This window comes from Sapajus apella, unplaced genomic scaffold (assembly GCF_009761245.1).
Source record: "Sapajus apella isolate SASKATOON/1434 unplaced genomic scaffold, GSC_monkey_1.0 scaffold15, whole genome shotgun sequence".
Classification (NCBI taxonomy): domain Eukaryota; kingdom Metazoa; phylum Chordata; class Mammalia; order Primates; family Cebidae; genus Sapajus; species Sapajus apella.
The window spans coordinates 11,384,962-11,397,185 of NW_022436955.1; the positions used below are offsets into that span (position 1 = coordinate 11,384,962).

The following is a 12,224-nucleotide window of genomic DNA, read 5'->3' on the forward strand; positions in this document are numbered from 1 at the left end:
TTTTTTTTTTTTTAAGACAGGGTTTCACCATGTTGGCCAGGCTGGTCTTGAACTCCTGACCTCAGGTGATCTGCCTGCCTCGGCCTCCCAAAGTGCTGAGATTACAGGCGTGAGCCACCACGCCCGGCTAATTTTTGTATTTTTAGTAGAGATGGGGTTTCAACATGTTGGCCAGGCTGGTTTCAAATTCCTGGCCTCAGGTTATCGGCCTGCCTTGGCCTCCCAAAGTGCTAGGATTACAGGCGTGACCCAGGCACAATGGCTCACGCCTGTAATCTCTACTAAAAATACAAAAGAACCAGGTACGGTGGTGGGCACTGATAATCCCAGCTACTTGAGAGGCTGAGGCAGGAGAATCACTTGAACTTGGGAGGAGCAGGCTGCAGTGAGCAGCCTCTGCACTCCAGCAGGAGCAACAGAGTGAGACTCAGTCTCAAATAAATAAATACATACATACAACTGAGCGCATGGCTCATGCCTGTAATCCCAACACTTTGGGAGGCCAAGGTGGGCAGATCACGAGGTCTGGAGTTTGAGACAAGCCTGACCAACTTAGTGAAATCCTGTCTCTACTAAAAATACAAAAATTAGCCAGGCGTGATGGCGGACACGTGTAATCCCAGCTACTCAGAAGGCTGAGGCAGGAGAATCACTTGAACCTGGGAAGCAGGGGTTGCCATGAGCAGAGATTGTGCCACTGCATTCCAGCCTGGGCAACACAGTGAGACTCCGTCTTGAAAAAATACATACATATATACATGCATGCATAATTTACATCCATTTTGATAGTCTTTTTCTTTTTTTTTCATTTTTTGCGATGGAGTTTGCTCTTGTCCCCCGTCCAGCTGGAGTGCAGTGGTGTGATCTTGGCTCACTGCAACCTCCGCCTCCCAGGTTGAAGGGATTCTCCTGCCTCAGCCTCCCAAGTAGCTGGGGATTATAGGCATGCACCACATGCCCGGTAATTTTTGTATTTTTAGTAGAAACGGGGTTTCACAATGTTGGCCAGGCTGGTAATTTTTGTATTTTTAGTAGAGACAGGCTTTCACCATGTGGACCAGGCTGGTCTCGAACTCCTGACCTCAAGTGATCGACCCACCTTGGCCTCCCAAAGTGCTGGGATTACAGGCGTAAACCACCGCACCCAGCCCTTGATAGTCTTTCAATAAAACTTTTTTTCCTTCCCTGGCTTGATTTTTATCAGTTTGACTCCTCTCATTTTTCCTGTTTGCCTATTTGATTTCCTGGTTATTATTATTATTTTGTTGATAGTTGTCTTGCTTTTCTTTTTTTTTTTTTTTTTTTTTTTGAGATGGAGTCTGTCGCCCAGGCTGGAGTGCAGTGGCGCCATCTCGGCTCGCTGCAACCTTCACCTCCCAGGTTCAAGCAATTCTCCTACCTCCACTGAGTATCTGCGACTACAGGCACACCACCATGCCCAGCTAATTTTTGTAATTTTTTAAATTAGAGATGGAGTTTCACCATATTGGTCAAGCTGGTCTCGAACTCCTCACCTCAGTTAATCCACTTACCTCGGCTTCCCAAAATCTGGGATTATAGGTGTGAACCACTGTGCCCGGGCCAGTTCTCTTGCTTTTCAAGCCACCAGAGGTGCCGTTCCTTAAGGCTTTCTTTCCTAATAACAAAAAGCATTTTAAAAGCATGAAGCACACAAAAGCAATTAAAATAAGTGCCTTGGCCAGAAGTGGTAGCTCACGCCTGTAATCCCAGCACTTTGGGAGGCTGAAGTAGGCAGATCACAAGGTCAAGAGATCGAGACCATCATGGCCAACATGGTGAAACCCCTTCTACTAAAAATACAAAAATTAGCTGGGCAAGGTGGTGCATGCCTGTAGTCCCACCTACTTGGGAGGCTGAGGCAGGAGAATCTCTTGAACCCAGGAGGTGGAGTTTGCAGTGAGCTGAGATTGTACCACTGCACTCTAGCCTGGGTGACAAAGCAAGAATCCATCTCAAAAAAAAAATAGACAAGGCCAGGTGCGGTGGCTCATGCCTGTAATCCAGCACTTTGGGAGGCCGAGGCGGGTGGATCATGAGGTCAAGAGATCGAGACCATCCTGGTCAACATAGTGAAACCCCGTCTCTACTAAAAATACAAAAAATCAGCTGGGCATGGTGGCACATGCCTGTAATCCCAGCTACTCAGGAGGCTGAGGCAGGAGAATTGCCTGAACCCAGGAGGCAGAGGTTGTGGTGAGCCGAGATCGCGCCATTGCACTCCAGCCTGGGTAACATGAGTGAAACTCCGTCTCAAAAAAAAAAAAAAAAGAAAAAAAAAATAGACAAACCCCATTTCTACTAAAAATACAAAACATTAGCCAGGCATGGTGGCACACGCCTGTAATCCCAGCTACTCAGGAGGCAGGAGGCAGAAGAATTGCTTGAACCCAGGAGGTAGAGATTGCAGTGAGCCGAGATCATGTCATTGCACTCCACCTTGGTCAATGAGAGCAAAACTCCAACTCAAAAATAAATAAATAAATTAAATTAAATCCCTCAGGTGGGTGCAGTGATGCCCACCTGTAGTCCCAATTACTTGGGAGACTGAGGCTGCAGGATGCTTACACCTATGAGTTTGAGGCTGTAGTCAGCTATGATGTTGCTTGTGTAAAGCTGCTGCACTCCAGGCTGGGCAACATAGCAAGACCCCATCTCTTAAAAACACACACACATGCACAATCAATGGCTGTGTTCCTACAGTGTTGGTGCTACCTAGGCAGTCTTTGTACCCCTGCCACACACATGCGTGCGTGCACACACACACATACACACGCACACTCCCAAAGTGACCTCACCTCCTCTCATGCACTCATTTGAGCTTTACTGAACATCACTGAAATCATCATTTCCTCCTCTGAGAGGACCAGATGGCCCCCACCATGAGGGCACCCACTCTCCTACAACCTGCATTGACTTCAGTCACTACCTGCTCTCTTGTGATCATCAGTTCACTTGTTACCACCTGCCCCACTCCATCATATTCTCAACTTCCCTCATGTTCCTAGAACTCAGTAGGACCTAGGATGTACTATGGGACAGAAATGTTTGGTAAGCAAACAAATGACTGAATGGATGAAACTCTAGCAGTGAGCTTGACTGGATTAGAGGGTCATAATTTTTCTCCATGCTATGAATATGTCCTGAAAAGATTAAAAAACAGCCCATAGATACTACTGTTTTCTACACAAACCAGTGCTCAAGATTCAAAATAAGAGCTTATTCCTAGGGAACCCTCACCTACTTCCCCCTCCCCAGGGGATACAGCCCAGTCTCTTCCCAGGGTCCATAGCTTACCCTGCTGTCTCTCTTTTTCTTTCTTCCTTTCTTTTTTTTTTTTTTTTTTGAGTCGGAGTTTCGCTCTTGTTACCCAGGCTGGAGTGCAATGGCGCGATCTCGGCTCACCGCAACCTCCGCCTCCTGGGTTCAGGCAATTCTCCTGCCTCAGCCTCCTGAGTAGCTGGGATTACAGGCACGCGCCACCATGCCCAGCTAATGTTTTGTATTTTTAGTAGAGACGGGGTTTCACCATTTTGACCAGGATGGTCTCGATCTCTTGACCTCGTGATCCACCCGCCTCAGCCTCCCAAAGTGCTGGGATTACAGGCATGAGCCACCGCGCCCGGCCTTCTTCCTTTCTTTAAGAGACGGGGGGTCTCACTATGTTGCCAGGGCTGGTCCCAAGGTCCTGGGCTCAAGAGATCTTCCAACCTCCATCTCCCAAAGTGCTGGGATTACAGGCGTGAGCCACCACATCTGTGGCCTGCCCTGCTGTATCTATAGTTCTGTTTGTCTGTCAGTCCGGCCTGGAGGCTGGGCCTACCCTCCTCTATCTCTGTCTCATTAGCTGGACTGGGCTATGGGAGCTGTTTTATGTGGGCCTTGGGGACAGGTTCCAGGGAGGGACAGGTGGGATTACCATGGCAATATTGCTCCCCTTCCGGCCGGGCGTGGTGGCTCACACCTGTAGTCCAAGCACTTTGGAGGCCAAGGAGGGCGGATCACCTGAGGTCGGGAGTTCAAGACCAGCCTGACCAACATGGTGAAACCCTGTCTTAAAAAAAAAAAAAAAAATTGCTCCCCTTCCGAATATTCCTGGTATTCCGTAGGGCTGCTTCCCCACTGGTACTTATATTGGTCTTGGTAGCACAGATATTCAATACCCCAACATACCTGCAGAAGAGAATAGCTGATTTTTTTTTTTTTTTTGAGATGGAGTTTTGCTCTTGTCACCCAGGCTGGAATGCAGTGGCAGGATCTTGGCTCACTGCAACCTCTGCCTCCTGGTTCAAGTGATTCTCCTGCCTTAGCCTCCCAAGTAACTGGGATTACAGGCATGTGCAACCACACCTGGCTAATTTTTGTATTTTTAGTAGAGACGGGATTTCGCCATGTTGGCCAGGCAGGTATCGAACTCCTGACCTCAGGTGATCTGCCCGCCTTGACCTCCCAAAGTGCTGGGATTACAGGTGTGAGCCACCGCACCTGGCCAGAATGGCTGATTTTTACTGAATTCCTAGCAGGTGCCGGGGTCCATGTAAAGCACATATTATGCTTTCTCATTTCATCCTCATATCAATACACTATGATAAAAACTACCATCATCCCTGTTTTACAGACATGAAGACTAAGGCTCAGAGAAGTTGTAACATAGCTAATGAGGGACATTTGAGAACCCAAGCCCCCTCTTACTCAAGAACCCACAGTCCTAATTATGATCTATGTTGAGAGATGTTTGTAGAAAACATCAGGACTGGGGGAGGAGAGATGGAGAGGAATATTAGGAAGGGGAGCAATTTTGCCATGGTAACCTCACCTGTCCCTCCCTGCAGACTGGTCAGTTCTCCATGGGTGGGCACCTGTCCCCATGGCCCACATTCACCAGTGGCCAGACCATTTTGCAAAATCGAAAACCCTGTTCAGATGACTACCGGATGCGAGCAGGGTAAGCCAAGGTCATTCCCATGGTGGGTGGGCTGACATGGGCCAGGCATCAGCCAAGAGACAAGGCAGGGGCGTGTGTTGCCCCAGAGCAAGGGTGCAATGGCCTCCATGGGGGTGCTGGCCACATATCAGCCATTGTCCCCTGCAGGAGCTGCCAGCAATACCTCTTTCGCACCGCCAAGCCCCGGTTCCTGCAGAAGCTGGAAAACTACCTACGCAAGGAGCTCCTCCTGCTGGACGTGGGCACAGATTCCACCGAGGAACTGAGGCTGCAGGTCAGAGCCACAGAAGAAATGTGGGGAGGTCAGGGGAAGGGTGAAAAGAAGCCTCACCTACCAGCTGGGCGCAGTGGCTCATGCCTGTAATCTCAGCACTTTGGGAGACCGAGGCGGATGGGTCACCTGAGGTTCAGGAGTTCAAGACCAGCCTGGCCAACATGGTAAAACCCTGTCTCTACTAAAAGTACAAAAATTAGCTGGGCATGGTGGCAGGCACCTGTAATCCCAGCTACTCAGGAGGCTGAAGCAGAATTGCGTGAACCCAGGAGGCAGAAGTTGCAGTGAGCCAAGATTGAGCCACTGCACTCCAGCCTGGGCGACAAGAGCGAGACTTCGTCTGAAAAACAAAAACAAACAAGCCTCAACTACCAGGACTGAGCACCTCACACCTTCAAGGGAGACTTGCTTCTCCCAGCTCCTGCATCTCCTTCCCTGAAGAGAAGCAGGAAACATCCTATGAAAATGCCAGTGAGGCCGAGTAGTGTCATACACCTGTAATCCCAGCACTTTGGGAGGCCAAGGCAGGAGGATCGCTTGAGGTCAGGAATTCAAGACCAGCCTGGCCAACATGGTAAAACCCCACCTCTACTAAAAATATAAAACTGGCCAGGTGCAGTGGTTCACACCTGTAATCCCAGCACTTTGGGAGGCCAAGGCAGGAGGATCACTTGAGGTCGGGAGTTCAAGACCAGCTTGACCAACAATGGAGAAACCCCATCTCTACTAAAAATACAAAAATTAGCCAGGCGTGGTAGCAAATGCCTGTAATCCCTGCTACTTGGGAGGCTGAAGCAGGAGAACTGCTTGAACCTGGGAGGCAGAGGTTGCAGTGAGCCAAGATTGTGCCATTGCACTCCAGCATGGGCAACAAGAGCAAAACTCCGTCTCAAAAAAAAAAAAAAAAAAAAACACCTGGAGTGGTGGCACACACCTGTAATCCCAGCTACTCAGGAGGCTGAGGCAGAAGAATAATTTGAACCCAGGAGGCAGAAGTTGCAGTGAGGCAAGATCGTGCCACTGCACTCCAGCCTGGGCAACAGAGCGAGACTCTGTCAAAAAAAAAAAAAAAAAAGAAAACGCCAGTGAGCAGGGAAGACTGCAATGTGGATCCAGAAGTCTTCTGAGGCTGGAGTTTCCTCACTGAATCAGGTGGCCTGGATGCTGTGCCCATTCCTTACAGCTGTGTGAGCCCCAGTGCCCAGGTTAGGTCACTGGACATCAGTGAACGGTGCCCCTGAATGCCGGCAGTTGGGCAAGCAGGAGTCACACCATGTTCACCAGTCCAGTTGCAACAACCCCAAGCTTAAGGAACCAGCTTAGATGCATAAGGAGAGAAAGACAGACAGAGAGAGAGAAAGAGAGAGATCAGATCCAACCCAGATTGCCATGTATATTAGGGAGGGAATCACCAAATCTCCTCAAACAAGGATGATGACAGAGAATCCCTACCTTTTGACTTAGTCATTGACTAAAACATTTACTGAGAACTGGCTTTGTGCAAGTGCAAGGCCCTGGGCTGGAGCTTTACATCAATCTTCTGAGCAGATATGGAAGAAGGCATACCACTATGGTGCGGTGGGGGTGGGCTTCAAACTCAAGGCTGACTCTGGAGACTGTGTTCATTCCAGTGAGCAATGCTGCCTCCAGAAACCTCCCATGCATCCAAATGAGATGGGACCACACCCCTACTTGGATGTCAGTATGCAAGGGTACAACCTTCAATGTCCTGCCTCTACAAATCTCCTGCATCTACCAGGCTCTAAGATGGGGAGCAGTTACAAGTGAGAGGCCAATGAAGTAGTGTCTAGAAGGCAAGAGGCTGGCTGCCTGGAGAGCCAGAGAGGGGCTCAGACACAGAGTGGTGGTCTGTCCATGGTCATGGCAGTCCACTAGGCCTCAGAGACAGCATTAGGACAGGCCTCCAGAGAGCTGCCCCCCAGGCCCCATGGCACTGTGAGGTACGCAGGTGCTCAGGTGGTGTCTAGGACATTTACTTGAATATAAGTGACCTGGCAGCATGCCAGAACACTTCTAAGCCCAGTAAAAAAAAAAAAACACAGGTCCCTACTAAGGGTGGCAGCTATGGGCTAGGAGATGATGGGTTCCCTTTTCTTGCCAGCCTTACAGAGAGATCTTTGAGTTCTTCATAGAGGACTTCAAAACCTACAAGCCATTACTATCCTCCATCAAGAATGCCTATGAGAGGATGCTGGGTAAGAATGCACCTCCCACCAGGCCCAGGGGATCACGCCTGTAATCCTAGCACTTTGGGAGGCCAAGGCAGGTGGATCACGTGAGGTCAGGACTTTGAGACCAGCCTCGCCAACATGGTGAAATCCCGTCTCTCTACTAAAAACACACACAAAAAATTAGCTATGTGTGGTGTAATTCCAGCTACTTGGAAGGGTAAGGCAGGAGAATTGCTTGAACTGGGAGGTGGAAGTTGCAGTGAGTGGAGATCACACCACTGTACTCCAGCCTGGGCGAAAGAGTAAGACTCCATCTCAAAAATAAAAAGTAAAAAAGAATGAAGCTCCCCTCCTGGGCCCAGCTGGAAGGGGTAGAGAAGATCCTATTTGAACTTCTGGGGCTCCACAGCAGGGCTGGGGCAGCTACCAACTGGGCCTTGAGGTCACCAAGCCCCCTCAGCCATTCTGCACAGACTGTTCTGTCATAGAGTGGCCCAGGCACCTGACCACCCTGTCCTTGAAAAGCACAGTGGGGCAGTCCCTGCTGAAAATGGAGTGAAACCCAGGAGAGAGTGAGCACCCCTAGGAGTCAGCAGGCTTCTCTGCCAGCCTCAGGAGGTGCAGGGCATGGTGCAGCTGCAGGACTTAAGCCTATAGGAGAAAGGACATAGGAGAGACCCCGGTCCTCATCTGAACTTTGCCCTTGGTTTATTTTTTATTTATTTATTTATTTATTTATTTTTTTGAGACGGAGTTTCACTCATGTTACCCAGGCTGGAGTGCAATGGCGCAATCTCGGCTCACCGCAGCCTCCGCCTCCTGGGTTCAGGCAATTCTCCTGCCTCAGCCTCTTGAGTAGCTGGGATTACAGGCACGCGCCACCATGCCCAGCTAATTTTTTGTATTTTTAGTAGAGACGGGGTTTCACCATGTTGACCAGGATGGTCTCGATCTCTTGACCTCGTGATCCACCCGCCTCGGCCTCCCAAAGTGCTGGGATTACAGGCTTGAGCCACCGCGCCCGGCTGCCCTTGGTTTAAAATCAAGTGCAGGCCAGGCGTGATGGCTCATGCCTGTAATCCTAGCAATTTGTGAGGCCAAGGCGAGCAGATCACGAGGTCAAGAGATTGAGACCATCTTGGGCAACATGGTAAAACCCTGTCTCTACAAAAAATACAAAAATTAGCTGGGCGTGGTGGCGTGCACCTGTAGTCCCAGCTACTCAAGAGGGTGAGGCAAGAGAATCGCTTGAACCCAGTAGGCAGAGGTTGCAGTGAGCCGAGATCACGCCACTGCACTCCAGCCTGGCGATAGAATGAGACTCCATCTCAAAATAAAGGAAAATAAAATGAAGTGCAGGAAGGCCTGAAGCAAGGACCATACTTTGAACAAGGCATGCAAAGATTCTTGGAGTTTGCAAGCCACACAGCCACTCTCCCATGACCTTAGGGGTTCTGTGTCTTCTGGCTGTTTATTCTCCATGGCCCCAAAGCTGCTCTCCCTTCTATCTCTGCTTAGCCCACCAAAGGGAGACAATTCGGGCTCTGGAGCCCTTGAAGGCCAAGCTTGTCAATGTGAATGAGGAATGCAACGAGAGGATCCTGGCCATGAGGGCTGAGGAGAGACATGAAATCTCCCTGCTCAAGAAAGAGAAGATGAATTTGCTAAAACTCATCGACAGAAAGAATGAGGAGAAGATCTCATTGCAGAGTCAGGTGAATAGAAGTGGTATGATGACGAAGTCCCTGAATTCCTGCCAACCCCACCATGAGGGTGACCCCCTATCCAGCTCTGCCTTTCTACAGAGAATGACACACTAAGCCACTACCTTCCCCCAGAGCCTTGTTAACTCCACCCTCTGCCCTGCTGCTTGGCTCATAACTTTCCCTGTAGGGGGAAGCATTGACACCTTGCAGAAATCTCAGAAATGGCCAATCTCCTTCCTCCACCTTTCCTGTTCACAGGCCCTGATGGGGCCACCCAGCACCCAGCCTACTCCCTGGGGTGGCCAGCTGCATACAGGGGTCCAGGGGCAGCCCCTGACCACATTAGCTACCTTCTCCACAGGTGACCAAACTGAGGAAGAACTTGGCTGAGGAGTACCTGCACTACCTCAGTGAGCGAGATGCCCGCAAGATCCTCATCGCAGACCTGAATGAGCTACGGTACCAGCGGGAGGACATGTCATTAGCTCAGTCCCCAGGTAAGCATGAGTCAGGTTTCTCTCTTCCCTGAGATGCTGGAGGAGTCTGGTCTCACCCCTAAGCCCCATTCATTCAACATTCCTAAGGCCTGCTCATTCCATAACCATTCAGAGGGAGATGTCCCTGCCTCCCTCAGGGCTGTGGATCTTGCGAGCTAAACTGAGAATTATAGGAACACAGTTGGTAGCTGAGACAGCCTAGGCTTCTGGTGGGCTGGACAGGCCTGCTACTCCATTTCCTGGGTTTCTAGACTTTGGCCTGAAACCCTAGGCTGGTAGCACTGTAGGCAAGACCCAGGGAACCCCAAGCAGGGAGGGCAGAGATCTTCAGGCAACCCCTGAGAGATACTATAACCCAGCCCTGGGCTACCAGCCCTAGAGCTAGGGTGACATGGGCTGTTGGACCTCCTCCCCTGGCAGGCATCTGGGGGGAGGATCCAGTGAAGTTAACCCTGGCTCTGAAGATGACTCGGCAAGACCTGACCCGCACGCAGATGGAACTCAACACCATGAAGGCCAACTTTGGAGACGTAGTCCCCAGGAGAGACTTTGAAATGCAGGAGAAGATGAATAAGGATCTTCAGGAGCAGGTGCTGGCGGGCAGGTGGGGGCCAGGAGGGTGGCACAGGTGGGAGGCCAGGGCCAATGTCCTTGCCCACAGCTGGACAGCCTGAGAGCCAGCTACGAGGAGGTCCGCAAGGAGCACGAGATCCTGATGCAGCTGCACATGAGCACACTGAAGGAGCGGGACCAGTTCTACTCCGAGCTGCAGGAAATCCAGCGCACTTCCACGCCGCGGCCTGAATGGAGCAAGTGCGAAGGTGAGGGTGGCCAGCAGGGTCCCGGGTCCTGCTCACGTGCGGGCCTGGACTCTAGCTCCCTCTTCCCACCTGCAGATGTGGTGGCCGGGGGCTCAGAGCGCTGGAAGATGCTGGCTGAGGGCAAGAACAGTGACCAGCTGGTGGATGTGCTCCTGGAAGAGATTGGCTCGGGGCTGCTGCGGGAGAAAGACTTCTTCCCTGGTCTGGTAGGGGAGGCCCCAGGAGCAGGGCTTGGGCCAGTCAGAACAGCCATGCCTTGCTGCTGAGATGAGCTTTTGGGGAACCATCTTGGACTCTTCCCTGTTTGGGGGTGGGGCCACAGATGGGTCCAGAGATGAGCTGACACCCTCCCTCCTAGGGCTACGGGGAAGCCATCCCTGCTTTTCTTCGGTTTGATGGCCTTGTAGAGAACAAGAAGCCAAGCAAGAAGGACGTGATCAATCTCCTCAAGGATGCCTGGAAGGAACGTCTTGCAGAGGAGCAGGTCAGATCTTACTAGCCACTCAGGCCCAGCATGGTCTTCAGATCCAGAGTCCTCTGCAGTTCCAGAGGTGCCAGGGAGGAGGGCCAACCAACCCTAAGGCAGGCTGACCAAGCATTTCCCTGATCCTGCAGAAAGAGACATTCCCAGATTTCTTCTTCAATTTCCTGGAGCATCGCTTTGGGCCCAATGATGCCATAGCCTGGGCTTACACTGTTTTTGAAAATATCAAGCTCTTCCGTTCCAATGAGGTTATGAGTCAGTTCTATGCAGTCTTGATGGGAAAGGTGAGCCGGGGCCTATTCCCCTTGGGGAGATTGAGAGGGGTCTTTGTCTGCCCCCACCACTCCAGGGAACTTTGAGTGAGTAATGCTTCTCTCCTTACAGTGGAGTGAGAATGTATATATCACCCAGAAGAAGACAGTAGCCCAGCTGCTGAAGGAGATGACAAATGCTGACAGTCAGAATGAGGGGCTACTAACCATGGAGCAGTTCAGGTGAGAGGCTGGTCCAGGCCACCCCCAACTCCTACCCAACTATTCCTGCATCTGCAGGGAAAAGGGGCACCTGGTGGGAAGGGCCACATCCTTGGAACTCACTCTCTTTTGAGCACTAGGGAGAGGCACAGGCAGGCCTCAGCAGGTCCCTGTTGGCCATCATGTCTCCCCCATAGCACTATCCTCAAGAGTACATTCCCTCTCAAGACAGAAGAACAAATCCAGGAGCTGATGGAGGCAGGGGGCTGGCATCCCAGCAGCAGCAATGCAGACTTGCTCAACTACCGCTCACTGTTTATGGAGGTGGGTGTGTGGGTCCAGGGGACTGGTGTGTCCCCTGCCCTAGCCTTGGCTGGACCCAAGCCAATGTGCCCTCCCTCTGACTTGTGGCCCCTCCCAGGACGAGGAGGGCCAGAGTGAGCCCTTTGTGCAAAAGCTCTGGGAACAATACATGAATGAGAAGGACGAGTATTTACAGCAGCTAAAGCAGGAGCTGTGCATAGAACTGTGAGTGACCCTCATCCATACATGAGTCCCACAGGCTGGGCACCTCAAGGCCCTGGGTCTCCCTGTGCACTGCGCACCATCCAGTGCTCAAGCCCAGCAGAGAGGAGGGCACCTGGCCAGGTGTGGTGGCTCACGCCTGTAATGCCAGCACTCTGGGAGGCCAAGGTGGGCAGATGACCTGAGGTCAGGAGTTCAAGACCACCCTGGCCAAACTGGCAAAACCCCCTCTACTAAAAATACAAAAATTAGCTGAGTGTGGTGGTGCACACCTATAATCCCAGCTACT

The 12,224-nt window shown here is 51.3% G+C and overlaps 1 protein-coding gene across 2 annotated transcripts in view; it reads left to right on the forward strand.

The window, feature by feature from the left end:
- The first annotated feature begins 4,451 nt into the window (after positions 1–4,451).
- The window catches only part of TSNAXIP1 (translin associated factor X interacting protein 1), an 8,309-nt gene continuing 536 nt past the window's right edge, over positions 4,452–12,224 (forward strand). Inside the window, exons 1-13 of one of the 2 annotated variants that reach the window (XM_032283764.1) lie at positions 4,452–4,963; positions 5,111–5,237; positions 7,360–7,453; positions 8,948–9,144; positions 9,497–9,632; positions 10,053–10,222; positions 10,294–10,453; positions 10,529–10,659; positions 10,812–10,937; positions 11,069–11,221; positions 11,322–11,431; positions 11,608–11,734; positions 11,832–11,938. In XM_032283764.1, coding sequence (XP_032139655.1) covers positions 4,866–4,963; positions 5,111–5,237; positions 7,360–7,453; positions 8,948–9,144; positions 9,497–9,632; positions 10,053–10,222; positions 10,294–10,453; positions 10,529–10,659; positions 10,812–10,937; positions 11,069–11,221; positions 11,322–11,431; positions 11,608–11,734; positions 11,832–11,938 — 1,736 coding nt within the window. In that variant the 5' untranslated portion in view covers positions 4,452–4,865. Of the gene's footprint in view, positions 4,964–5,110; positions 5,238–7,359; positions 7,454–8,947; positions 9,145–9,496; positions 9,633–10,052; positions 10,454–10,528; positions 10,660–10,811; positions 10,938–11,068; positions 11,222–11,321; positions 11,432–11,607; positions 11,735–11,831; positions 11,939–12,224 lie in introns of those variants that run through there. The other variant, XM_032283765.1, reaches the window with a different exon arrangement.